The sequence below is a fragment of the Camellia sinensis genome, chromosome 8 (assembly GCF_055761805.1).
Source record: "Camellia sinensis isolate YWXY chromosome 8, ASM5576180v1, whole genome shotgun sequence".
In the NCBI taxonomy this organism is placed as follows: domain Eukaryota; kingdom Viridiplantae; phylum Streptophyta; class Magnoliopsida; order Ericales; family Theaceae; genus Camellia; species Camellia sinensis.
Genome location: NC_138968.1, coordinates 138840081 through 138866860, shown reverse-complemented (window position 1 = coordinate 138866860; position 26780 = coordinate 138840081). Strand labels below are relative to the sequence as shown.

Genomic DNA, 26780 nt, shown 5'->3' with positions numbered 1-26780 from the left:
TCGTTGAGGGCTACTTTTTAATCTAAAAACTTCGGGTTTTGGAGCACGTTGGGTTTTGTCATCTTCTCCTTTGGGGCTCCGGATTTGAGGTAGGGATATCCTACTCCTCTCTATGGATTTTGTCTTTAAATTTTAGTATTTTGAGATGTTGGGGTTGGTTTGGTAATTTTGTGAAAGTTTGGGGCTTTTGTGTAATTTTACAAAAGTTGGGGTTTTATTCGTAATAAACCTAGATGCATGTTTGGCATAGAGAAATGGAATAAATGTTGAATCATTGATGAAAATGGGACCTTCAAGGTTGAAATGTTAATTATGGAAAATGCCCTAATTACATTGTTTGATTAATTGGGTTAATTAATCGTGAGGAAAAAGGTTATGAAATGGAAATGTTGAGATTGGGAATGTATGAAAAAAGAGGTGTAGTTGAATTATTTATCACTCACCGAATTGAAATGTTGATTAGATATCCATTTGTGCATTTATTTTCTGTTTAGAAATAACTGCTTTGGGCTATCGGTGGAGGATAGTCGTGATTGTTGTAGACAATGCATGATAATTAGGCAAATGAAAACTAATCAATGGAATGTGTCATGGAATTTGACGGTTGATAGAATACATTAACTGTATGTATTGAATAATGGTATATAGAACCAATGTGTTTGTATACGTTATGTGTGGAGGAGGAGATAGGGGATGTACTCCGCGGTTTAGGGGAAGATGGGGGATGTACCTCTAAACCGGATAGTGTTGGGAGAAGATAGGGGATGAACTCCGTAGATACAGCTCATATGCTTGTCTAGAAAAGTGAAGGTAGAGCTCATATGCTTATCTTTGTGAAGTGTGGATAGAGCTCATATGCTTATCTGTGAATGTGGGATATAGTTGTTATATATATATCTGTTGGGAATGTGGATATAGCTCATATGCTTATCTGTGAATGTGGGATATAGTTTTTATACATATCTGTTGAGACAATGATAGAGCTAATATGCTTATTTGTTACAAAAGGGAAAATGAAAAGTAACTTGGACTCATAAGTCGTATGACATAAAATGTGATTTATGTGGATGTATCAGTGTTGGCCATCTATCAATTGCTAATCTTTTAGTCACTGTTCATGGTTGGTTTAGTGTATTTCTACTGGGCTGTGGCTCACCCTATATGGGAATATCATTTTCAGGTACAGGTAGCATGCCACCTCCAAGGACATAGCTTGGGAGGCCAGATGCGAGCTGATTTTTGGTGTTTAGTTTCTTTTCGATGTATTACATGTATATTCAGGCCAAGGGCTTAATGTGTAGATGAGTTAGCACTCTTTTGTTGTAACCAAGTGTTAACTTGGAAAGCTGTAAGCCCGTAGGGCACTTTGCTTTTGTTGTTAACATGTAATACTTTTGTAATGAAACTTTGATTAATAGAAGAATGTGGGTATTTTGTATGTCAATGAATGTCTTAATTGATGGTTTAATGTTATTATTTTGAGGGCGTTACAACTTGGTATCAGAGCGTACCGGGTTCGAATACTTTGGGTACGTGGGAAGTGATTAGTATCACAATGGGTTTGTCTCGCTTGATAGAGACTTAGATGTTGTGTCATATGCTATGTGTTTAATTGATAACATGCTTATGTGTTTATTTGGGTATGGGATTTAGTTTCTAGGATGTTGATTGCATCCTTAGGTTTCTAGGAGTCTTGTTGGAAAGGCACTTGATCAATGTCGTTTCTAACCGAAACTCTAGTAACGTCTCGGGACTATCATTATCCGAAAATGAAATTCGTAAGTGCTTATGTGTTTACGTGCTTACGTGGAGTGAATTACAGTTGTCCATGCATTAGGACGTGAGTGTTTAGTTTCGGCACATTTATGAATGTGCTAACGTTCTGTGCTACCTTTATAGGATGTCAGGGCAAGGAAGAGGTGCTAGGCGTGGTAGACCTGCGAGGCAGGAAGTACCTTTACCAGAGGAGGTTCCGGCAGTACAGGAGAGAGTGGGTCAGGCCAACGTGGCTGAGCCAGCGGGTCAGCAGGCTATGAGTGCTTTGGCACGAGAGATAGCAGGGGCTTTGGGTATTCTCAGAGCTGGGAATCAGGCAGTTGAGGCAGGGCCTTCTTTCTTGAAGAGGGAGTTTTTCCAGTCTAACCCAGACGAGTTTATCGGGGATCCGAAGGAGCCACTGAAGGCTGATGAGTGGCTAGAACAAATGAGTAAGACGTTCGAGATGCTTGGCATCGAGGACGGAGCACTGAAAGTGACCTTGGCATCCTTCCAGCTGAAGGGAGATGCGGGTCAATGGTGGAAGTACGAGAAGGCTCGTGTTGGGGGTACTTGGGAGGCGTTTGTAAATGCTTTTCAGGAGAGGTTTTTGTCTGCTGCAGCTAGGGAGAAGCTAAGGGATCAGTTTAGCCGGCTTAAACAGCAGGGCTTGTCAGTGGCCGAGTTTGAGGCTACTTTTACCAGTCTGTCCAGGTTTGCACCTGAACTGGTGGCGTCTGAGGAACGCCGTTGCTATGAGTTTGAGCGGAAGTTGAGGCGTGGCCTCAAGTTGAGAGTTGGTGGATCTTTCATTCAGGAGTACAGGTGTTTGGTAGATGCTGCTGCTCATATGGAAATTATGATGCAGGAATAGGAGGAAGAACAGAGGGGCTCCAAGCGAAGCCAGGATGGTCAGGGTGATGGCAGGAGACAGAGGGGTTATAACCCTCAGCAGTCTCAGGGTGGAGTTCCTAGATCGACCTTTCCAGTGCCGAGTGCAGGCTCGGGGAGAGGCAATCAAGGGGAGCTCACTTGTTACAAGTGTGGCCAGCTGGGTCACAAGGTTTCAGTTTGCCCGCAGAAGGGTGGGGGTCAGAGAGCTGCTTCTTCTTCAGCTAGACCGCAGAGTCAGAGTTTGGGCAGGGGGCAGTCCTTGTCGTGTTATCAGTGTGGGCAGCCTGGGCACCTGAAGAGGTTTTGCCCACAGTTGAGTGCCACTTCAGGAGCGTCTGGTTCTAGACAGACGCAGGGATTTCAGCCAGCTCAGTCTGTGCAGGCCTCGAGGGCCAATCCGGGGGCTTCGTCGTCCCAGTCAGTGCAACAGTCGTATGCTCCTAGAGGTGAGCAGGTGGATCAGGGGCCTACAGGGCGCGTGTATGCTGTTACCGCACAGGATTTAGTACCGGCTCCATCGGTAGTGAGAGGTACTTTTCTGTTTTGCAACTCGGTTGCTAGTGTGTTGATTGACACGGGTGCATCTCATTCTTTTGTATCTGCTGCATTTGCATCTGTTTTGGAATTGGAGTTAGCACAGTTAGCATCTCCTATTTGTGTAGTGTCACCTCTTGGGGGTGAACTGATCTTGAAACAAGGTGTCAGAGGTTGTGATATAGAGGTCGCCGACTATAGGCTTCCTTTTCCGTTTGTTGTCATGCCCATGAAGGGCTTTGATGTTATTTTGGGTATAGACTGGCTATCGTCATACCGGGTTGTTATCGATTGCTACCGCCAGAGGGTCACGTTATGTACCTTAAGCGGGGAGTGGTTCCATTTCTTGGGAGACCGGGTTGGTAGTGTTTTGCCACTGGGATATGATTCGCGAGGGCGAAGTGAGCTTAGTGGTCTACTTGCCAGCTTTGAGAGTGGCGAGTGTGATGAGACCCAGATGGTATTGCCGAGGGTAGTTTGTGAGTACTCGGACGTCTTTCCCGAGGATCTCGTTAGTTTGCCACCTTATCGGGAGATCGAGTTCTCCATTGATTTAGTGCCCGGCACGGCGCCGATTTCTATGGCACCTTACTGTTTTGCTCCAGCAGAGTTGGTTGAGTTGAAAGTTCAGCTCCAGGAATTGCTAGATAAGGGCTTTGTTCACCCTAGTGTTTCGCCGTGGGGAGCACCGGCCCTCTTTGCTAAAAAGAAAGATGGTGCCTTGAGATTGTGTATTGACTACCGGAAGTTGAATCGGGCTATGGTTAAGAATAAGTACCCTATGCCCCGTATAGATGATTTGTTTGACCAGTTGAAGGGTTCCCGTTGTTTCTCTAAGATAGACTTGAGATCGGGTTACCATCAGTTGAGGGTCAGGGAAGAGGATATTCCGAAGACGGCATTCCGTACGCGGTATGGCCATTATGAGTTTTTGGTGATGCCATTTGGGCTTACCAATGCACCGGCAGTCTTTATGGACTTGATGAACCGGATCTTCCGGGAATTCTTGGATCGTTTTGTGGTCGTCTTCGTGGATGACATTCTTATCTATTCGCCTTTTGAGGAGGAGCACGAGGAACACTTGAGAGTGGTGCTTGAGTTGCTTAGAGCCCATAGGCTGTATGCCAAGTTTGGGAAGTGTGAGTTCTGGCTAGGAGAAGTCAAGTTCTTAGGCCATGTGGTTTCTGGGGAAGGGGTGTCTGTAGATACATCCAAGATTAAGGCAGTGCAAGATTGGGCACAGCCTAAGAGTGTTTTTGAAATCCGCAGTTTTCTAGGATTAACTGGGTATTACCGCCAGTTTGTGAAAGATTTCTCCAAATTAGCGTCACCGTTGACTAGGCTGACTCGGAAGGGAGTCAAGTTTGTGTGGAGTGAGACTTGTGAAAAGTCGTTCCAAGAGCTGAAAGTTAGATTGACCACTGCTCCGGTGTTGATTATTCCGGAGAGAGGGTTGGGTTATGCGGTTTATTATGATGCCTCATGAGAGGGTTTGGGTTGTGTGTTGATGCAAGAGGGGAAAGTGGTAGCTTATGGCTCACGCCAGTTGAAAATTCACGAGAAGAATTACCCCACACACGACCTAGAGTTAGCAGCAGTGATCTTTGCCTTGAAGATTTGGAGGCACTACCTTTATGGTGAGAGGTTCGAGGTGTTCTTGGACCACAAGAGTTTAAAGTATCTGTTTACACAGAGGGACTTGAATTTGAGGCAGAGGAGGTGGATGGAATTCATCGAGGACTATGATTTTGAGTTGCATTATCATCCGGGAAAGGCCAATGTGGTGGCCGATGCCCTTAGTAGGAAATCCATTAGTGATGTAACTAGTATAGTCATCCGGGAATGGGAGATGTTGGGTGCACTTGGCGAGTTTGATTTGCTACTGGGCGAATCTGTTGAGGCTGCGGCCTTGTTTTCTGTTGTTGCGCAGCCTACACTTGTGACTAGGGTGTTAGAGGCGCAGAGAGGTGACCTTGAGGTAGAATCCATCCGAGAGAAGGTCTCTAGTAGGAAAGTTGAGAAGGGTCTGACGGTGTATCCCGACTTGAGTGTGAGATACCGAGACCGTTTGTTTGTGCCGGAGTCTTGCCGAGAGGAGGTACTCCGAGAGTTTCATCATTCGCGCCTTGCGGTGCATCCGGGAGGTACTAAGATGTATCAGGATTTAGGTCACCAGTTTTGGTGGCGGGGCATGAAGAGAGATGTGGCAATCTTCGTGTCTAAGTGCCTTACTTGTCAGCAAGTGAAGGCCGAGCATCAGAGGCCAGCGGGTTGTTGCAACCCTTGCCTATTGCAGAGTGGAAGTGGGAGCATGTCACTATGGACTTCGTTGTAGGTCTTCCGAGGACTCAGCGGGGTAGTGATGCTATTTGGGTGGTTGTAGACCGGTTGACTAAGTCGGCGCATTTCATTCCTATGCGCGTGAGAGATTCGGTAGATCATCTTGCCGACTTGTATATTCGGGACATAGTGAGGTTGCACGGGGTCCCAGTGACAATCATCTCAGATAGAGACCCTCGTTTTACTGCCAGGCTATGGCAGAGTTTGCAGAGTGCCTTGGGCACTGATTTGACCTTTAATACGGCTTATCATCCTCAGACTGACGGGCAGTCCGAGCGTACTATTCAGATCCCTGAGGATATGCTTCGGGGTTGTGTCCTTGATTTTAGTGGGACGTGGGAGAGGCACTTACCCTTGGTAGAGTTTGCCTACAACAACAGTTTTCAGTCTAGCATCGGTATGGCACCGTTTGAGGCCTTGTATGGCCGACCGTGTAGGTCTCCAGTTTGTTGGGCCGAGGTGGGTGATGCACCTTTGTTGGGTCCGGAGTTGGTTAGGGAGACGACGGAGAAAGTTGAACTTATCCGTAGGAGGCTTGTTGCAGCCCAGAGTCGTCAGAAATCTTATGCCGACCGTAGGAGGAGGCCTTTGGCGTTCGAGGTAGGTGATCATGTCTTTCTGAAGATATCACCTAGGCGAGGCTTGATGAGGTTTGGGAAGAGTGGGAAGTTATCCCCTCGGTTTATTGGTCCTTTTGAGATCCTTAAGAGGATTGGCGAGGTTGCTTATGGTTAGCTTTACCGCCGCAGTTGTCCGGAGTTCATGACGTGTTTCATATGAGTATACTTCGGAAATATGAGCCAGATCCATCACATGTGTTGGATTGGACCGACTTAGAGGTAGATGAGGATGCCTCGTATGAGGAGAGACCGGTTCGGGTCTTGGACAGGCAGGACCAGGTCCTGCGTGGCAAGACCATTCCTTTGGTGAAAGTCTTGTGGAAACATCACGGAGTGGAGGAAGCCACTTGGGAACGTGAGTTGGAAGTCCGCGAAAAATATCCGGACTTGTTTGTTGATATGTAATCTTGTATTTAGATTTTGGACTATTGTTGAACTTAAGAGCTTTGTATATGTCTTAAGTTGTGAAACATTGAAAATGTTTTGGTTTATTGAAAGTATGTTTTGGAACTTGCCTTATATGGAAGTTGAATGTAACATTGTATATGTTGAGTATAATGTTGAAATTGGAAAGGAAATGCGTAATGTTGATGCATGTTGAAAGTACATATGTTGTTTACATATTGTGAGGTGCCCCTTGTTAAAGGGATGGGATGACCGGAAATGGGTCGAATTGTTGAATGTTAAAATGTAACATTGTTTAAAATGGAGGAAAATCTGTTTTTGTAAACTTGTGCTTAATTTCGGGGACGGAATTCTTTAAGGGGGGGAGGTTATAACGATCCCGGATTTACCCTTGTTGTACAGTGATCCGGACGTGTGTCCGTGGATGTTGGTAGTTGATTATTATCTTGTTTACATCCTTTTTACTTCGTATTTGAGTTATAGGATGTGTTGGGCAGGTTTGTTACAGGTTGGTTGAATTTAGAAACCAAAACTAGTTGCCCAGATTTTGGCATGTCCGCTCGAGCGGGGGTTTTGGCGCTCGAGCGGGAAATACACCCATCCAGTATTTCCTGTGCAGCGTTGGACGCTCGAGCGGGGAATTGGCCGCTCGAGCGGGTGGTTGTGAGTGACGCTCGAGCGGGGATTCGAGCGCTCGAGCGAGGGCCTGTTGTGTCGAGATGCTGGGAGAGTGTATCCGGCGCTCGAGCGGGAGTCTGTGAGTGACGCTCGAGCGGGGCGACTGGGTTTAAGTCCCAAGTTTTGACTTTTCAAATCACTTTTTCACTTTCTCTTCTCTCTCCTACTTTTCCAAAAACACCATTGTTGAGCCTCTCACTCTAGAACTCTACCTTCTCTCTAGGTTTTGATCTAGTAGGAGTGATTTGCTCATCTTTGGCCTTTACAAAAAAGTTGTTGATCGTTGAGGGCTACTTTTTAATCTGAAAACTTCGGGTTTTGGAGCACGTTGGGTTTTATCACCTTCTCCTTTGGGGCTCCGGATTTGAGGTAGTGATATCCTACTCCTCTCTATGGATTTTGTCTTTAAATTTTAGTATTTTGAGATGTTGGGGTTGGTTTGGTAATTTTGTGAAAGTTTGGGGCTTTTGTGTAATTTTACAAAAGTTGGGGTTTTATTCGTAATAAACCTAGATGCATGTTTGGCATAGAGAAATGGAATAAATGTTGAATCATTGATGAAAATGGGACCTTCAGGGTTGAAATGTTAATTATGGAAAATGCCCTAATTACATTGTTTGATTAATTGGGTTAATTAATCGTGAGGAAAGAGGCTATGAAATGGAAATGTTGAGATTGGGAATGTATGGGAAAAGGGGTGTAGTTGAATTATTTATCACTCACCGAATTGAAATGTTGATTAGATATCCATTTGTGCATTTATTTTCTGTTTAGAAATAACTGCTTTGGGCTATCGGTGGAGGATAGTCGTGATTGTTGTAGACAATGCATGATGATTAGGCAAACGAAAACTAATCAATGGAATGTGTCATGGAATTTGACGGTTGATAGAATACATTAACTGTATGTATTGAATGATGGTATATAGAACCAATGTGTTTGTATACGTTATGTGTAGAGGAGGAGATGGGGGATGTACTCCGCGGTTTAGGGGAAGATGGGGGATGTACCTCTAAACCGGATAGTGTTGGGAGAAGATAGGGGATGAACTCCGTAGATACAGCTCATATGCTTGTCTAGAGAAGTGAAGGTAGAGCTCATATGCTTATCTTTGTGAAGTGTGGATAGAGCTCATATGCTTATCTGTGAATGTGGGATATAGTTGTTATATATATATGTTGGGAATGTGGATATAGCTCATATGCTTATCTGTGAATGTGGGATATAGTTTTTATACATATCTGTTGAGACAATGATAGAGCTAATATGCTTATTTGTTGCAAAAGGGAAAATGAAAAGTAACTTGGACTCATAAGTCGTATGACATTAAATGTGATTTATGTGGATGTATCAGTGTTGGTCATCTATCAATTGCTAATCTTTTAGTCACTGTTCATGGTTGGTTTAGTGTATTTCTACTGGGCTGTGGCTCACCCTATATGGGAATATCATTTTCAGGTACAGGTAGCATGCCACCTCCAAGGACATAGCTTGGGAGGCCAGATGCGAGCTGATTTTTGGTGTTTAGTTTCTTTTCGATGTATTACATGTATATTCAAGCCAAGGGCTTAATGTGTAGATGAGTTAGCACTCTTTTGTTGTAACCAAGTGTTAACTTGGAAAGCTGTAAGCCCGTAGGGTACTTTGCTTTTGTTGTTAACATGTAATACTTTTGTAATGAAACTTTGATTAATAGAAGAATGTGGGTATTTTGTATGTCAATGAATGTCTTAATTGATGGTTTAATGTTATTATTTTGAGGGCGTTACATTGGCCGCGGAAGAAAGTCAATTAACATGGGATTTGGAGACGTACTGTCTACCATGGAAGCGAGGCCGGCCAGCTCATCAGCTCGGTTGTTTTCTTCATGACCAATCTGTTGGACTCTAATCGCCTCAAACTGCTTGATATGCCCTCCGACCAGAGCTTGGTACTTCGCCATCCTGTCGTCCTTTGCTTCGTAAATCCCAGAGACTTGGTTAACCACAAGCTGGGAATCACTGTACACCAGGAGCTCGGCAGCCTTTATTTGAATTGCGCTCTTGAGCCCGGCGAGAAGGGCCTCGTACTTAGCCTCGTTGTTAGATGCTGGGAAGCCAAGCGTGATAGAATGTTCAATGGTTAGGCCATCCGGGGAGATAAGAACGATACCTAGGCCGGCACCATGACGGTTGGACGCTCCATCAACAAAAATCTTCCACATTTCCCCCATAAAAAGCTTCCAGCAGTCTGATGGGTCCTGAGAGTTGCGAAGGGCAATGGGATCACAACTGCTCGGCTGTGCGGTTTTAAGTTCTGTGATGACCGGTTCCAATTCAGTCCCCATTGGTGATTCGGCACCGAACTCAGCAAGTTGATCTGTAATGCTCAAGTTCGTAGGCGAATCACCAGGTAGCGGTGTTAAGCCGGCCGCAGGTTCTGAGCTATGTAGGTTCATTCCTTCCCCCCTTGATGATTCGGCACCGGACTCAGCAAGTGGATCGGTAATGCTCAAGTCCGTAGGTGAATCATCAGGTTGCGGTGTCAAGCCGGCCGCAGGTTCTGAGCTGTGTGGTTCAATTTCTTCCCCCCTTGGTGGTGGGAACCGGACAGAGCGGACGGGTCGGTGATACTTAACTCCGTCATCGCATCACCGGGTGGTAAAACCGTACAAACTGAAGGTGCTTCAATGGTGCGCGCAAACTCCGCGTTGCTAGCTCCTCTAACTGGTTGTACCTCGGTTGGTCTTGCGTGCATCGCATCATCTGCCACGGTAATATCGACCGGGCATACCGGATGAGTGTCAGGTGAGAACTCGGCGACGAAATCTGCCAAGGTTTGGGCTTTAACCCATTTCGTGAAGTAATCTGTCGCTGCAATGAAGAATTTCCGATTGCCCGGTGTTGTTGGCAGTGGCCCCACTATATCTAACCCCCACATGGCGAAGGGCCAAGGACTGGTGAGGGGAAGAAGTTCCCTAGCAGGCTGATTGATCTGATGGGCGAATTTCTGGCATTTTTCGCACTTGCGGACGTATTTTTGTGCGTCGGCCTGCATGCACGGCCACCAGTATCCCTGCGAAATAGCTCGGTAGGCCAAGGACCTGCCCCCTATGTGGCTGCCACAAATGCCTTCGTGAATTTCGTACAAGAAGGCCTCCACACTATTCGGGTGCACGCACTTTAGATAAGGACCAGTGAAGGACTTTTTATACAGCGCACCTGACGGAGAGAGCCAAAACCGCTCTGACTTCACACGGATTTTGTGGGCTTTTTTCTTGTCAGTTGGAAGAGTCCGGTCTCTGAGGAATAAGATCAAGGGGTCCATCCAGGAAGGACCTAGTGCGGCGTAGAGTACATCTGTCTGCCCGGCGTCTTCAATGCTTGGCCGCGGAAGAAAGTCAATTAACAAGGGATTTGGAGACGTACTGTCTACCATGGAAGCGAGGCCGGCCAGCTCATCAGCTCGGCTGTTTTCTTCACGACCAATCTGTTGGACTCTGATCGCCTCAAACTGCTTGATATGCTCTCTGACCAGAGCTTGGTACTTCGCCATCATGTCGTCCTTTGCTTCGTAAATCCCAAAGACTTGGTTAACCACAAGCTGGGAATCACTGTACACCAGGAGCTCGGCAGCCTTCATTTGAATTGCGCTCTTGAGCCCGGCGAGAAGGGCCTCGTACTCAGCCTCGTTGTTAGATGCTGGGAAGCCAAGCGTGATAGAATGTTCAATGGTTAGGCCATCCGGGGAGATAAGAACGATACCTAGGCCGGCACCATGATGGTTGGACGCTCCATCAACAAAAAGCTTCCACATTTCCTCTACAAAAAGCTTCTAGCAGTCTGATGGGTCCTGAGAGTTGCGAAGGGCAATGGGATCACAACTGCTCGGCTGTGCGGTTTTAAGTTCTGTGATGACCGGTTCCAATTCAGTCCCCATTGGTGATTCGGCACCGGACTCAGCAAGTTGATCTGTAATGCTCAAGTCCGTAGGCGAATCACCAGGTTGCGGTGTTAAGCCAGCCGCAGGTTCTGAGCTATGTAGGTTCATTCCTTCCCCCTTGATGATTCGGCACCGGACTCAGCAAGTGGATCTGTAATGCTCAAGTCCGTAGGCGAATCATCAGGTTGCGGTGTCAAGCCGGCCGCAGGTTCTGAGCTGTGTGGTTCAATTTCTTCCCCCCTTGGTGATGCGGGACCGGACAGAGCGGACGGGTCGGTGATACTTAACTCCGTCATCGCATCACCGGGTGGTAAAACCGTACAAACTGAGGGTGCTTCAATGGTGCGCGCAAACTCCGCATCGCTACCTCCTCTAACTGGTTGTACCTCGGTTGGTCTTGCGTGCATCGCATCATCTGCCACGGTAATATCGACCGGGCATACCGGATGAGTGCCAGGTAAGAACTCGGCAACAAAATCTGCCAAGGTCTGGGCTTTGATAGCGGTGCGCGGTTGGAACTTCACATCAAACTGTCCCAGCTCGACTGCCCACTTAAGAATTCGGCCTGAAAAGTCTGCCCGTTCAAACAAGGCCTTGAGGGGAAACTCGGTCAGTACGACGATCGTATGGGCGTGAAAATAATGCGCCAACTTCCTTGAAGCCATCATCAAGGCCAACGCAAGCTTTTCCAGCGGCAAGTACCTCGTCTCAGCCGGCAGCAAGGTCTTACTGACATAAAAAATTGGGAGGTGCTTGATTCCTTCAGCGCGGACTAGCACCGCACTGACTGCGTGCTGGGAGACGGCGAGGTAAAGGTAGAATTCCTCACTCGGCTCTGGTGTAACCAACAGTGGCGGAGAAGACCGATATTCCTTGAGCTCAGCCAAAGCTCGGTCACACTCTTCGTCCCACGAGAACTTTGACTTCAACGCTTGAAAGAAAGGGCGACAGCGATCTGATGACCGGCTTATAAACCGATTAAGCGCGGCGGCCATCCCGGCCAGATGCTGCACGTCCTTAGCCGAGCTGGGCTGCTTCAACTCTTACACGGCTCTGATCTGAGTAGGGTCAGCTTCGATGCCTCGGTTCGTGACTAAGAAACCCAAAAATTTTCCGGATCCCACGCCAAAGGCACACTTTGACGCATTCAAGCGCAGCTTGTGTTTCTTTAGAATGGCAAACATCTCGGCTAAGTCGGACAAATGGTTTGCCTCATGTCGGCTCTTCACCACTATATCATCGATGTAAGCCTCCATTGTCCGGCCAAGCAAAGGAGCAAACATTTTGGTCACCATCCTCTGAAAGGTTGCCCCGGCGTTCTTCAAACCAAAAGGCATCACTCGGTAGTAGAAGAGTCCCCTTGGAGTCGTGAAAGAGGTGATCTCTCGGTCAGGCCCATGCATGGCGATCTGATGGTAGCCGCGGTAGGCATCCAAGAAACTGAGCCTGTTGTGTCCAGCCATCAAGTCCACAAGCTGGTCAATTCGTGGCAAAGGGAAGCTATCTTTGGGACAAGCTCGGTTGACTGTCTTATAGTCGACACAAACTCGCCACTTTCCATTCTTCTTGGGCACCACTACCGTGTTGGAAATGCACCGAGGGTAGTGCACTTCCTGAATTGCTCGTGCCTCAAGCAGGTTCTTCACCTCCTCTGCAACTACCTCGGCGTGATGCAGTGCCGATCTCCTTGTTCGCTGGATGACTGGCTTTGTCCCAGGGAAGACATTGAGGTGATGGCAGATAAAACTTGGATCGAGGCCAGGCATGTCGTAAGGCGACCACGCAAAGACTTCGATGTTGGCCATCAAGAACTCAACCATCTCGGTCCTCTCTATGGCCGTGAGACTTGAGCCGAGCAAGAAGAACTTGTCTGGCCGGTCTGTATCAATTCGAACCTCAACCAATTCCTCAACAGCCTTGTCTTCAGCCTTGGTACCCACATCATCCAGAACACCCTGGTCCTCCGGTCCCTCAATCATTTGAACGAATCCTTTGGCAACCCAGCTCCCGTTGACCGCTACGAAGCATTGCTTGGACATGACCTGATCACCCCAAATCTCCTCGATTACCCCCATTGCCGAGGGGAATCTCATCACCTGGTGGTAGGTCGACGCTACGGCTTGCATAGCGTGAAGCCATCCGCTTCCAAGGATAAGGTTGTACGTCGAAGGCACTTGTAGCACCCAAAACTCCACTTGCTTGACCACGAATCCCGCTTTGACTGGCAGGATAATCTTTCCCAAGGGCCACTCCGGTTGCGAATTGAATCCTACCAGTGGCGAAGTAGCCGGAGCCAAGTCTGTCTCACGGAGTTTGAGCTGCTTGAACGCATCATAATACATGATCTCGACCGAGCTTCCCTGATCGATCAAGATCCGTCTAACATCAAATTCTTTGACGCGTAGTGTTACTACTAGGGCATCGTTGTGCGGCGTCTGGATACGCTCTAGGTCCCTTGAGGTGAAACTAATCACATCATTTTCTTCAGTCTTCCCCCTTTTGATGGCAGGCTGTACCGATAAAACTTCCCTCATATGCTCTGCCTTTTTTATCATGCCCCGGAGTTCGCAAACACGGTCTGGTTCCACGACGCCGTGGATGACATTAATAACTCCCTGTGGTGGTGCGTCTTGGTCATCCTGTCCCCTGGGATCGACCGGAGCCTGATTCGGCTTCACGCCGCCATCAATGTAAAGGTCTAGATGCCCGGCCGCAACCAGCTCTTCTAAGTGCTGCCTCAAAGGCAAACAATCCTTAGTCCGGTGGCCTCTCTCTCAGTGGAATGTGCAACGATACCGCGGATTGTAGCCCTTTTGTCCATCGCCCAACTTAGTAGGAAACCGGACATACTCCTCGTCTCGGATTTCACTAAGTATGCGATAGATTGGAATCTTGAAGACCGTGGTTATGCCAGTCCTTGCCTTCATCCTTCTGTTTGCGCCCGCTACGTCATCTCGGGGATAGTCATCCCGGTCATTCCGACGTCCCCTTCCCCGGTTTTTACGATTTGGACCTCGGTCCGATTCCTCTGCTCGGTCACTTGAGCGGCTGGACTCTTGCCCAACTGCGTGCACTTTGCCTGCTGTCTTCTTGTCTATTGCTACCGGAGTGGCCTTCACGGTAGAAGCTGACGCGTCATCCTCTACTCGGATGTGCTCATTGATGCGCTGCATAAGCTGGCCCATGGAGGTCGGCTGGTGCATGGTAAGCGAGTCTCGCAGTCTATGTCCGACTGGGAGACCACGCTTGTATTGCGTGATTGCAAAATTGACCGGGCAGTCCAAGATCTCGTTGAAGGTTTCCCAGTACCTTGAGTTGTATACCTTCAGTGAGTCGCTCGATTCCATCTTGACACTTAGCAAATGATCGACTTCCTTTGGTGTCTTTGTGTTGGTTTTGAAGCGTGTAACAAACGTCTCGGCCAGCTGATGCCACCTTTGTATGCTTCCTTCCGGCAACCTCTCGAACCACTTTAAGCCCAGCTCGCCTAAACTTGACGGGAAGATTAGGCACATAAGTCTGTCATTGCGCCTATGTCCGGCCATAACCTGTCGGAAGTGGCTCACATGCATATATGGATCAGTTTTTCTATCGTAAAGTGTGAACTTAGGCTGGTGGAAGCCTGTCGGAAGTGGTGTTATTTCTATTTCCAGGGCCAAAGGGGTGGCACTCAGCCTTGCCAAGTCCGTATCTTCAAAGAGTGGCACTGCTTGGCGGGGCGGAGGCATTCCGACCTCCTCGCTGGCGTGAACCCCGTATGATAGCCGCTGGAAAGCAGGTATTCTCTGGGCTTCGCGCCGACGAGCCCGCTCCCTTAAGACCGCCCGTAAATCCTCTGACTGAGCAGAGTAAGAGTACCTCGACGTCTTCGCCGGACGTGAGGGTTTGTAGGTGCAGTCTTGCGCGCTAGACTTTTCTGCATGCGCGTCGGAATCACCAACCTGGTAACTTCTGGTAATAGATATGGACTGAGTACGTCGTTGACTCTGGCCACCCGAACGACGGGATGGGGTGCGCTCACTGTGGTCTCCCACTCCAACTACACCCTTCCCTTCGACATGCCGCTTCAGATCCTCCATCTCCGCCGCCATTCGCCGGATGACAGCATCTTGGTCTCTCAACTTACTTTCCAGTCGCCTGGCGTGTGAGTCTCTCCTACGCCGGTGACCGTCTGGACTCCGCGAATGACCATGACTTCTTCCGCGCTTATCCTGCGCGTCTACTGACTGTCCTCCAGTGGGCGTCCCCAAATCCGCCATTGGATGGATGGCGGGAGGACCTTCTCTCCTTAGGGTGAACTCCGGGGTAGCTCCGTCTATGGCAGACAACGGAAACTCGTCGTTGTTCGCCATGGACGGCGATCAGATGAACATGGAAGACAAGGTTTTGTCTGTCAAGCTTCCCACAGACGGCGCCAATTGTACGGGGAGCAAATATTCCGGCAAGCCCGTACTCCTTTCTTCCGAGCTCTGTTTATGTCCGATCACCTGCGCGCAAATAATGGTGAGCTACCCGGCGGTGTGTTGCCGGAGAAACCCTCCGACGATCAAGTTAGAACACACCTTAGGATAGAGAGAGAGAGAGGGTGAGGTGTTTGGGTGTAAGAAATTCCTTACAAAGTGTTCATCTGTCGCGTATGGGGGGCGCAGACATGCTTATATACCCTCTGCGCCCCATATCCACTCCCAGTCATCTCCTGACACGTGGCTCCGCTATCCCATCTTAGCATAAACCTTGCCAATCATCACCTAATCTCAACTGCCTGCCTACTCAGCAGGAGCTCGGCAGCCGAGCTGCACTATCCACGGCCGTGCTATGCATCATACCCAAGCACCTCACTGGATAAACCCAAGGAGGACCGGGCTAGGCGGCATCTCGGCAGAGCCAAGCCCGGGCACCTCCTGTGGTCGGCCTTCCTGCCGAGCAAACGGTTTCCTCGGTTGACCACGCCTTTCCGGGCGCCGGTCACTCAGCTTGTCTGGCTTCAGCCATCCCTTGATCAAGCAGCTCGGTCCAACCGAGCACTGCCTTGCCGAGCTTCTTTTCGGTCCGGGGCGGCTCACACTTGGCCCAATTCCTACCCGGGTCAAGTTCTGGCAGTCCATCTCCGGGCGGATAGTCGATCATCTCGGCCCCATGCACGGTTGGGCTCTCTTTCTGCTCGGTCGTTGCCTCGGCCCAATTCCAGATCATAAATCACCCCTCTCAATAATGATAGATGGAATAAGTCTCTATGTACACCGAATTAAACCACAATAAATAAATAAATAAATAATACACGATGGGGCTTACCTCTGGTGAAAATAATGAGGCTAATCTGATAGGCTTGATCATGCTAACGTGTACATTCTTTATACTTTTATGGTTTAATTCCATTTTGGAACAAATTCTTAGTTTCTCACCCACCATTTGTCCATTATGCAAAAAAATAATACTAAAATAAAAATAAAATTAAATAACACTCAGTTTAATGAATATGTAAGTCTTTAGAATTGAAACAATTCAAAAAATTCTGCTTTTAAATAAGAGAAGTTAAAATATGATTTACTTCCCAATTTTTCAACTAACATAGGTTTCTTAATTTTGAATTTTGTTAATATACAAAATCTAAACAATCAGTTTAAAATATAAATTTAAAGGTAAGACAAGTAGTTTAGGATAGGAGATGGTGAGACCTTTTCTTCCCCACAAGACAAGTTTTGGATTCACCACTAAATGTAAATTGGTGAAGCATCCAAGTGTATTTGAGATAAAATTTTCAAAACCAATTTAGTCCTTGATTTCCTATTTTCTATTGTTGTTAAGAATTTTGACTGCAATCCCAATATTTAATGAAAATTTGAATCTCAAAACTTCCATCAGATTTTAATGCTTAACTGAACTTGAAATTTTTAGGCTTCGGCTCTAAAGAATGAGAATCAACTTTATGGCCAATGATAATTCTAGTCTATTACTCTTCCTTTTGGCCAAGCACTAATCGTCAATAGAAGCTATCAATAGTTCGTGTCATGTGGACCATATAACAAGAGAGAAAATAATAAATTTTACAAACTTTTCTTACTGGCGTGGCAATGTAGCATGCAATCAGGAAACTTTGTTATTTGAATGGCTCTGAAGGCCACTAGATAGTACCTTTTTAAGTCAATTTTCCGAATCACACCACACCTTTGACACAATGGAATGTTGTCGATGCAACTAAAATAATTATTCTGTTATTGTAAAACACATGAAAAATACTAACAAAAAGTTTCCAACAAGTCTGTATAAAAATAAATTCATCTCTTTACATATATGAGATGAGTTAGAATCATGTCACATGAATAAATGAGAAAAATCCCATTGTTCAAAACATAAAACAAAGAACTGATGGCATAAACAGCCAAAGCAGTGCAAAATCTCCCTACCAGTAATCAGCACAAGAACATTTCCCATCTTTGAAATGGTGAAACCTACTAGCATCTCGTACAATAATTTCTCGGTTTTCTGTCTCCGATATGTACTTGATAGCAACATGGCAATCACTGCAGAAACGCAAATTCTTCATCACCCGGATTGGAACACCCTCTGGGGTGTTCATCAGAGCAAAAGCAATTGCAAACTTTTCGCTATGGTGTGCCAAGTTGTGTTCCTTCTCCTCAGCATCCATGTCATGTAAAACAGAGCCGGTGTCAGGCACGTAACCCAGCAGTTTCATTTCCCAAGTTATTTCTTTCAAGTACATATCAATCTCCATTGATTGTGGATGGGATTTGTCACCCATACAAAACTGGTGAACCTGGTTCTTCACCTCAAACCAGCCGATACCTGGCTCCTTCTGCACCCTCCTATCTCTCGTCACTTTCCTCACTTCTGAAACATACTGCCATCTTTTAGCAGAGGCTTGAATATTCGACAGCAGCACATAAGGAGCCGAATCCTGAGGATCAAGCCTAAGAACTTCTTCAGCAATCCTTTTAGCAATATCTTCGTTTTTATGGATCTTACAGGCAGATAATAAAGTCTTCCATATAATAGCATCTTTCTTTACAGGCATAGTTCTTATAAAACCTTCTGCCTCCTCCAAACGGCCAGACCGCCCAAGCAGATCAACCACACATGTATAATGTTCTAGCTGAGGCTCCAACCCGTACTTTTCCATCATCAAATTAAAGAATTGAAGGCCTTTATCTTTCAATCCACAATGACTACAAGCATAAAGCAAGCTTAAAAAAGTAACGTCATTTGCATCCAACCCTACTTGATCCATCCGATTAAACAGCTCAATGGCTTCCTCTCCCTTCCCATGGAACCCATATGCAGCAATCATTGAAGTCCACAAGACCACATCGGCTTCTTCCCTTTCCAAGAAAGCTTTTACAGATTCATCCAAACACCCACATCTAGAGTACATACTAATCAGTGAACTAATAACACCAACAACAGTACTTGCACCAGTTTTTATTGCCTCCGCATGAATCTGTCGGCCTTGTCCAAGTGTTGCTAACTCCGAACATGAACTGATTACACTCACAAGCGTAATCCTGTCAGGCCTAAAACCGGCCATCTTCATCATATTATACTGATCCAAAGCACCCTCAGAAAACCCGTTTTGAGCTCTACCCGCAATAAGCATGTTGCAAGCAACCACACTGCGAATTGGCATTGCTTTGATCACTCTCTCTCCTTCTCCCAAACTTCCAGACTTCATGTACATGTGAGCCAAAGAACTCCCAACAACTAAATTGAACTCAAACCCAGATTTCACCACATACCCATGAACCTGCCTGCCTGCATTCAAATCTTTCAAACTCGCACAACCTCGAAGAACACTACCCAAAGTGAACTCATCCAACATAAACCCCAAACCATGCATTTGGGAAAACAAACTCAACCCCTCCTCGTTAAACTCAAACTTGGTCATACCCGCAACCATCGCATTCCACGTCACGACATTTCGTTCCGGCATTTCATCAAACACCTAACGTGTACTCTCTAAATCACCATTTTGAATGAACCCTCCAATCAAAATGTTGCAAGACATGATGTTCTTCCTGGGCATTACGTCGAACAGTGTAACGGCGGTTGAAAGTTCTCCGATTTTGGCATAGGCGTTGAGTAGGTGGTTGGAGACGAACTTTTCTGAGGAAGACCCAGATGTGATGATCAGAGAATGGAGGTGTTTGAGGAGTGAGAGAGATTGGGTATGAATGCATTGTTGGAGGAGGTGAGAGAAGAGAGATGGGTCGGACCAAATCTCTGATGTGAATGATTCGAATGCTTCTTTGAGGCGGCCTTTGGAGCAGAGGTTGGTGAATTCGTTTGGAGTTTTGGAGGTGTTTGTGGAGAGAAAGCGAAGAGGGGTTGGAGTGAGAGGCCTAAAACATGACTTTGACAAACCCATACATTTGGGTTGGCTTGGCTTAATGAACCTGTGTAATAAAACTGAAGTTCTATTCTACTAGTATTTGGAGTAATTTAGAGTCCTTATATTTTGAGAAAAAAATATTTATGAAAATAACTTTGATTAAGCGGGTGCCAAAAAATCCAGACTATTTTTTAGGTCTATAAATAATTTTTCATTAACTTTTGTAAAAAAAATCATAAATTAAAAGATTTCATTCTTATACATAAAGTCTTCAAAATTATGAAAAATTAATAAATTAAAAAATATTAAGGATTTTTTTAGATGTCTAGAGTAGTGAAAATGGATGAACAATTTGAAATGAATAAAGTAATCAACTAGATTCAAAACACTAGTTTAGTTTTATCATTTGCGTAATTTTGCAGAGAAATGTATATAATTTGCATGGTAACTTAATAAATTGGGACATTTTGAGTTTTGATTTTTGTTAATTGTCATTACTTGAATGATACACTTATGACTAAGTGATTTGCAAGTATTTAAATTTAATTGATAAGAGGGGATCAACACATTGAGGTTAGTGATGGATCCACATATTAAAATATAAAAATAATAAAAAAAAGGGTAAATTACAAACACCCCCTCGAGGTTTGGTGAAAATACAGATTCCTCCCTGAGGTTTGAGAAATTACATCTCGCCCCCTGAGGTTTATATTTCCATAACAAATTGCCCACTGAGGTTTTTATTTTCATACAGATTCCCCCCTAATTTGTTATGCAAATTTGACTCTCAGGGGGCAATTTGTAATTTCTCAAACCTCAGGGGGGAATCTGTATTTTCACCAAACCTCAAGGGGGTGTTTGTAATTTGCCCTAAAAAAAAAATTATATTTGATTTAGAGTATTATGTGTCCCCTCATTAGGTGTGATGTCTACATTTGTGTCTTCTTTTAATTGTTTATCATCTCTCATCTTACTCTTTGACATTTTAATTATCTTACTCTTTGACATTTTAATTAGTTTTTCTCTTCTCCTAGGCACTTGAGGTTTGATTGGACTTGCTGATCTTTGTCGACTCAACAACTATATAACATTATCCCATGCTTTAATTACTTTCTCGTCCCCCTCCCCGCCTTTTATGTTTTTAGTTTGTCTCAAGCATGCGATATTTAGAAATTGACATGCTTTTAAAAAAAAAAAAATTGATAGAAGTCATTCATAATTATATTTCTAGTATTATTAGAATCTTATTTTATTATTATTTTATATTTTCTTGAATTTTTAAATCAGGGTATTTTGGTAATTTTTATACTTACTGACATGGGTTGTAGGGCTCGCTCATAAATTATATTGTGGGTCAAGTTATTTAATTAGATTTTATTTGTATTTCTTATTTGGTCTTAATATGATTTTGGAAGTCAAAGATATTGTAGTAGTAGTAGTAGTTTTTTTTTAGTTGGTTTAGAAAATCTTCTGTATAAAGACATGTAATGCGTATAATTTAGGGTTTATTACACTCTATACCCCTTAACTATCACTAATTTGTCTACTTAGTCCATAAACTATCAATTAAGTCTATTAAGTTCCTAAAGTATACAGATTAAAGTTTGTTTAGTCCCTAAACTATCAATTGAATCTAGTAAGTCTCTAAATTATTTAAATCAAACCTATTTAGTCCCTTAAAATGTAACAAAAATCAAATATAAGCTCATAAATGTTATAAATTAGTAAAAGACCTATCTAGTTAAAATTTTATTTCAAAAAACCTTTAATTTTTATTCCATCTTTAAAAAGTAGGCATTAGCTCATAAATATTATTGGAAGTCAAAGATATTGTAGTAGTTTTCAACAACAACGCATCCGGCATAACTTAAAGAGGGATGAGGCGAATTACGTTCTGGTCATCACAACAAAGGTAATTATCTATAATATTTTGCTAGTTATATTCTAAAATGGCTACGTGTGCTTACCTTTATTTAGTATTATATGTCAGAAATAATTTCTAATTGATTATTTTTAAGTTTTTTGCTAAGTTATTTTATATAATTTAATTAATATATTATTTTTCCTATTATTACTTGTAACAAAATGTTATTATTTAAACTATCTAATTCTACTTTTTCAGTATATCTAATACTCATATAATTTTATAGGCAATATTGAGAAATTACACTCTAATACTAATTTAAACACAACTAAATAAAATACTTTTTAAAGACAAAATAAAAAATTTAAATTTTTTTGTAGAAAAATTTAAATTTTTTTAAGAAAATTTTAATTAGTTAGGGTTTTTTTACTTATTTATAATACTTACGGACATATATTTTAATTTTATAATTCTTTCAAGGACTAAATAGATTTGAATTAAATATTTTAGGGACTTAATAAATTTAATCGACAGATTTTGATTCACATATACTTTAGGGACTTAATGGACTCAATCGATAGTTCACAGACTAAATAGACAATTTGACTATAATTCCGGGACAGAAAGTGTAATAAACCCTATAATTAGAGTTAATATTTTAGAGAATTTTAAAAGCTTGTGAAGCTTCTTCATGGATTGTATGATGCAATCAAATCCTCGATCTGATGCCTAAAGATTCTAAGAGTAATTTCTAGACCTATCTTGTAACGCCCCAACATTTATACATACGGAAGATCCAATCACCCCTATTCAAACATGATAGTTCCACATGCAGTATACATTCAATGAGTTCTAACACCTGAATCTATAGCATGTAGAACATTCTAACAAAAATAAATAAAAAACGCCCTCAAGGGCTACAAGTTCCAAGGCTTAAGCCCGGTTACACAAAATGATTGTTCAAACCCAAAACAGATATAGCCCTTAGCTTGCAAAAGATAGTCATTACAAAATAAGAGCCTTGCTCTCCACATACACATCCACATTCTTAATTTGGCGGAATCGCTACATTCTTTCCTGCACCAAAAACCCCATAGGGTGAGCATAAAGCCCAGTAGAAAATTCTTAACAAAGTATATACATTTTATACAATTCTCATGAATGAAATGCATATGCTACGCCATGCCAAAAGAAAATCACATCCTTATCTTTTTTTAAAAAAAATCTTCATGCTCAATGCAACATTGAAATTTTCCAACAAGTCATAAATTTTACATCAATTTCACAGGGTGATAAATACGACTCAGGTAATCTCTAGGTTGGTGTCTGCAAGCAGACATAACTAGCACTACCAAATCTCTACACTACCAGTAGCTAACCGGAAGGCACGTGATACCTACTCCGCGCGTGTTTTCGGTCTTTCACCTTGGGCACTCAGGCCAACTTAATCAATCTCATCTACACCTCCTATCCGGACTTACCCCAAACATTTCATAGAAATCAATTTTCTAATATTTCTTTTCTCAATGCAAAAGTTTCTGAATCTTAATACAAAATTTACAACAACCAATGAATTGAGATGAAAATGTAACAATTTATCATGAAATGAAATGTTCTTCCACTTTCAATCATCTCACACAATGTATTATCCATAATCATACTTCCTATTTCTCATTTCAATGCCTTCACACAAATAGCCATATATTCATTTCCATAATAATCACACTTCTAACAAGTTAGTCACTTCAAGACTATCTCAACGTTTTAGACAATAATTTCCAATATCAACACATATCATAGCCCATGAATTGCATCATTTACATATGTATGAAACAATAGAGTATTTTTCAATCATTTATTTATGGTAGTACATCATGGGTAACAAAACAAGATAAAATCCATAAATTTTCAACCCCCTTTTAAGAAAAATCCCAAATTTCTAGGTTTTACCATCAAAAGAGATATTCCCTCATTTTGTTTTTTGAAAGAATAACACCCAAGTACCTCATTCCTCCTATAATGTGATTTTCACTCTCAAGAAATAGTTTTTAGAAAAGAGTATGGGTTAAACCCACTTTTAAAACTCCTACCATCTTTGAGCCAAAAATCCATCTTTCAATATCAGCAAAGAAATCCCAAAATCAACACAAACTTGCAAAAATGTATATATAACTCAAAGAAATCCCTACCTCAAGTGTTGGAGAAGAAATAAGATGAAAGCCCTAAATCCAATGGTGTTGAAATTAGATCTCTACCACTCAAAATGTAGCTCTAGCTTACCCCTTTAAGATTTGTGAAGAATGTTGATCAAAATCCCAAAGATTTGCAAGAGATCAAGAGTTTAAAGAGTTTTGGTGTAGAAAAAGTAGAGAGAAGGGAGAGGAAATGATTTTTAGAGAGAGAGATGAGCAAAAAGTGATACACATACAGCCCCGAAAAGAAAAAAAAATAGAGATTTCGGATTGCCCAGAGGCCCGCACTTGCTTCGTCCACTCCCGCACGTACGGAGCGTTTTCCCGCACGTGCGGCCTTCATTCCAGTACGTGCGGTGGCCCCTTCCCGCACCTCACTTCACACCTGCCTTTTATGCAGTGTGTAAGCTGAGAAAGCCAAACTTCCCCGCACGTACAGCCTCATCCCCCGCACGTGCGGCCCTCTCTTGCACATATGACCCAAGGCCTTGCACGTACGGCCCTGGTTCTCCAGCCTATAATTTTTCTGGTTCGATTCCAGACATTCCGGACTCAATCGTGCACCCTCCGAAACAAATGACACTCAACCCGAAATAAACAAGGATTGAAATTTGAGAAAAAGCTTTCGAACACAACAAACCCAAAGAGGACAATAAGTGAAGTGACGTACAATGAAACCGGTCATCACAACTTCCTCACCATAGGAAATTCCGTCCCTGAAATTAGAATAAACTACCCAAACAAGATAAAAACGCCAAGTGGTCAAAACCATACGAGATGTTGTTTTCAATTCACAATAACTATTTTCAATCAAAATTCGTCATTCTCATCATAGTTTCCAAGCATCTAGACTCAAGGCTAACAACAACGGTTCATAATATCATATAAGCATGAAATATTTTGATTAACAACAATGGCCACACATATCAATCTCATACTCAAAACAACAATACTTATAATAGCACATGATTAATATGCTTACTGTGTTTCTTTCAACACTAAGGAATATTACAAATTAAAACTACTTAAGCATTCACAAACAAATCTGAATACTTGGATCGGACCTCCGTTTCTCATTCCCAATTTGCCTCCTCAACCCCGTGGTGTTTCCACAACACTTTTACCAACGGTATAGTTTTGCCCCGCAGCACTTGCTCTCGGGTGTCTAAAATTTGAACCAGTTGCTCTCCGTAAGAGGCATCCTCATCTACCTCCAAATCAACCCAATCAAGCACATGTGAAGGGTCAAGTTCATACTTTCTAAGCATAGACACATGAAACACATTGTGAACCCCCGAAAGTTATGGCGATAAGGCTGACCGATATGCCACTTCCCCAACTCGCTTCATAATCTCAAAAGGCCCAATGAACCTTGGAGATAATTTATCACTCTTACCAAATCTCATTAAACCTCGCCTAGGTGAGATTTTAAGGAACACATGGTCACCAACCTCGAAGGATAAGGATAGTCTCCTTTTATCAGCATAACTCTTTTGTCGGCTTTGAGCCGCAGCTAACCTCTTTCGAATGAAGGCAACTTTCTCGGTTGTCTCTCTAACCATCTCCGGACCCAATAACGGTGCATCACCCACCTCAGCCCAACAAACTGGCGATTTACAAGGCCGACCATACAAGGCCTCAAATGGTGCCATCTCAGTGCTAGCTTGGTAACTATTGTTATAGGCAAACTCAATCAGTGGTAGGTGCCTCTCCAAGATCCCTTGAAATCAAGGACGCAAGCTCTAAGCATGTCCTCTAAAATCTGGATGGTACGCTCTGACTGCCCATCGGTTTGAAGATGATAAGCAGTGCTAAAGGTCAACTTAGTTCCTAACGCCTCTTGAAGGCTTTGCCACAACCAGGCCGTAAAATGAGGATCTCTATCCGATACTATGGCCACAGGGACCCCATGAAGTCAAACTATCTCTCTAATGTACAACTCTGCCAAATGCTCAATTGAATCACCAGTGCGCATTGGAATGAAATACGCTGACTTAGTCAACCTATTGACAATCACCCAAATGGCATCATTACCCCGTTGTGTTCTAGGAGGTCCAACTACGAAATCCATGGTGACGTGTTCCCATTTCTACTCGACTATCAATAGGGGTTGTAACAAACCCGCTGAATTCTGGTGTTCGACCTTCACTTGTTGACAAGTAAGGCACTTCGATACAAATAAAGCAACATCTCGTTTCATACCCCTCCACCAAAACTGACGACTAAGATCATGATACATTTTGGTGCCTCCCAGATGTACAGCAAGGCATGAGTGATGGAATTCTCGAAGCACCTCCTCTCTACAAGACTCTGGTACAAACAAACGATCTAAATAACGTACACTTAGATCCGGGTGAATGTTCAAACCCCTCTCTTCTTTCCTGTTGGAGATCCTCTCACGAATTAACTCCACCTCACGGTCACCCTGTTGTGCCTCTATGACTCGACTAATCAAAGTAGGTTGAACAACCAGTGTAGACAAGGTAGCACCCCCGCTAAACTCACCCAAGTGCAAGCTGAGAAAGCACGAGTCAAATAACCTATGTTTTCAAAATCTAGCGTTGTCCATACTCATCCTACATTTGTAACTTTTCTCATATTAATGTAATTTAAGAAGGCTATGACTTGTAATGGCTATCCTGTTTTATACTCTAAAATAGGTTCATAAGACTTGCAACGGTCCAAGCAGGTTATAGCTGTAGAACTTAATCTTTGTTGTGTTTGTTCTGAGGAATAAGAGTATGTGACTAGATTATATATCCTAGTCAATATTGAATTTTCACGTTTAGATATAAAAGTGGACTTTTGGATTAACAGTCCTCCCAAACTGTATATCCTCCATTGGAGGGATTATTGAGTCCCTCAAGGACGATGGGATATGAAAATAGGGGATTGATGAGGGTCTAGATTTAGCAGTTAAAATATCAAATATCCTCAAACTATAGTCATTACACCATGTAATCCATGTCTAGTGATTTCAAATAAACATGGGTTATGGCATGATTCTATTAATCGCTTCTTAATCCAAGGGCATTCTAGACATAGAATAGAACATATAATCCTAAATGATTGATAATCAAAGAACATTTAATCATGGACTAATAGTCCCATGTAATCTAGTCCAACTTGTCCAAAAAATCAAAATTCAGAACTGAATTACATAAGTTATTTTGTTACCTTAACTTTTGCTTTCATTGAGGATTAGAAAGAACTGAAGCTAGTGGTGTTGTGGA

The 26780-nt window shown here is 43.5% G+C and overlaps 1 protein-coding gene across 1 annotated transcript; it reads right to left on the bottom strand.

Moving 5' to 3' along the window:
* Positions 1-17330: 17330 nt before the first annotated feature.
* On the bottom strand, positions 17331-19577 carry LOC114282042 (pentatricopeptide repeat-containing protein At2g41080). Its single transcript, XM_028224667.2, has one exon. The coding sequence runs from the start codon at positions 19090-19092 to the stop codon at positions 17548-17550; it is 1545 nt and encodes a 514-aa protein (XP_028080468.2). The 5' UTR covers positions 19093-19577; the 3' UTR covers positions 17331-17547.
* Positions 19578-26780: the final 7203 nt, after the last annotated feature.

Bases quoted from the DNA above. Each gene is read 5' to 3' on its own strand.
- LOC114282042 (XM_028224667.2), bottom strand. From the start codon at position 19,092: ATGCCGGAACGAAATGTCGTGACGTGGAATGCGATGGTTGCGGGTATG.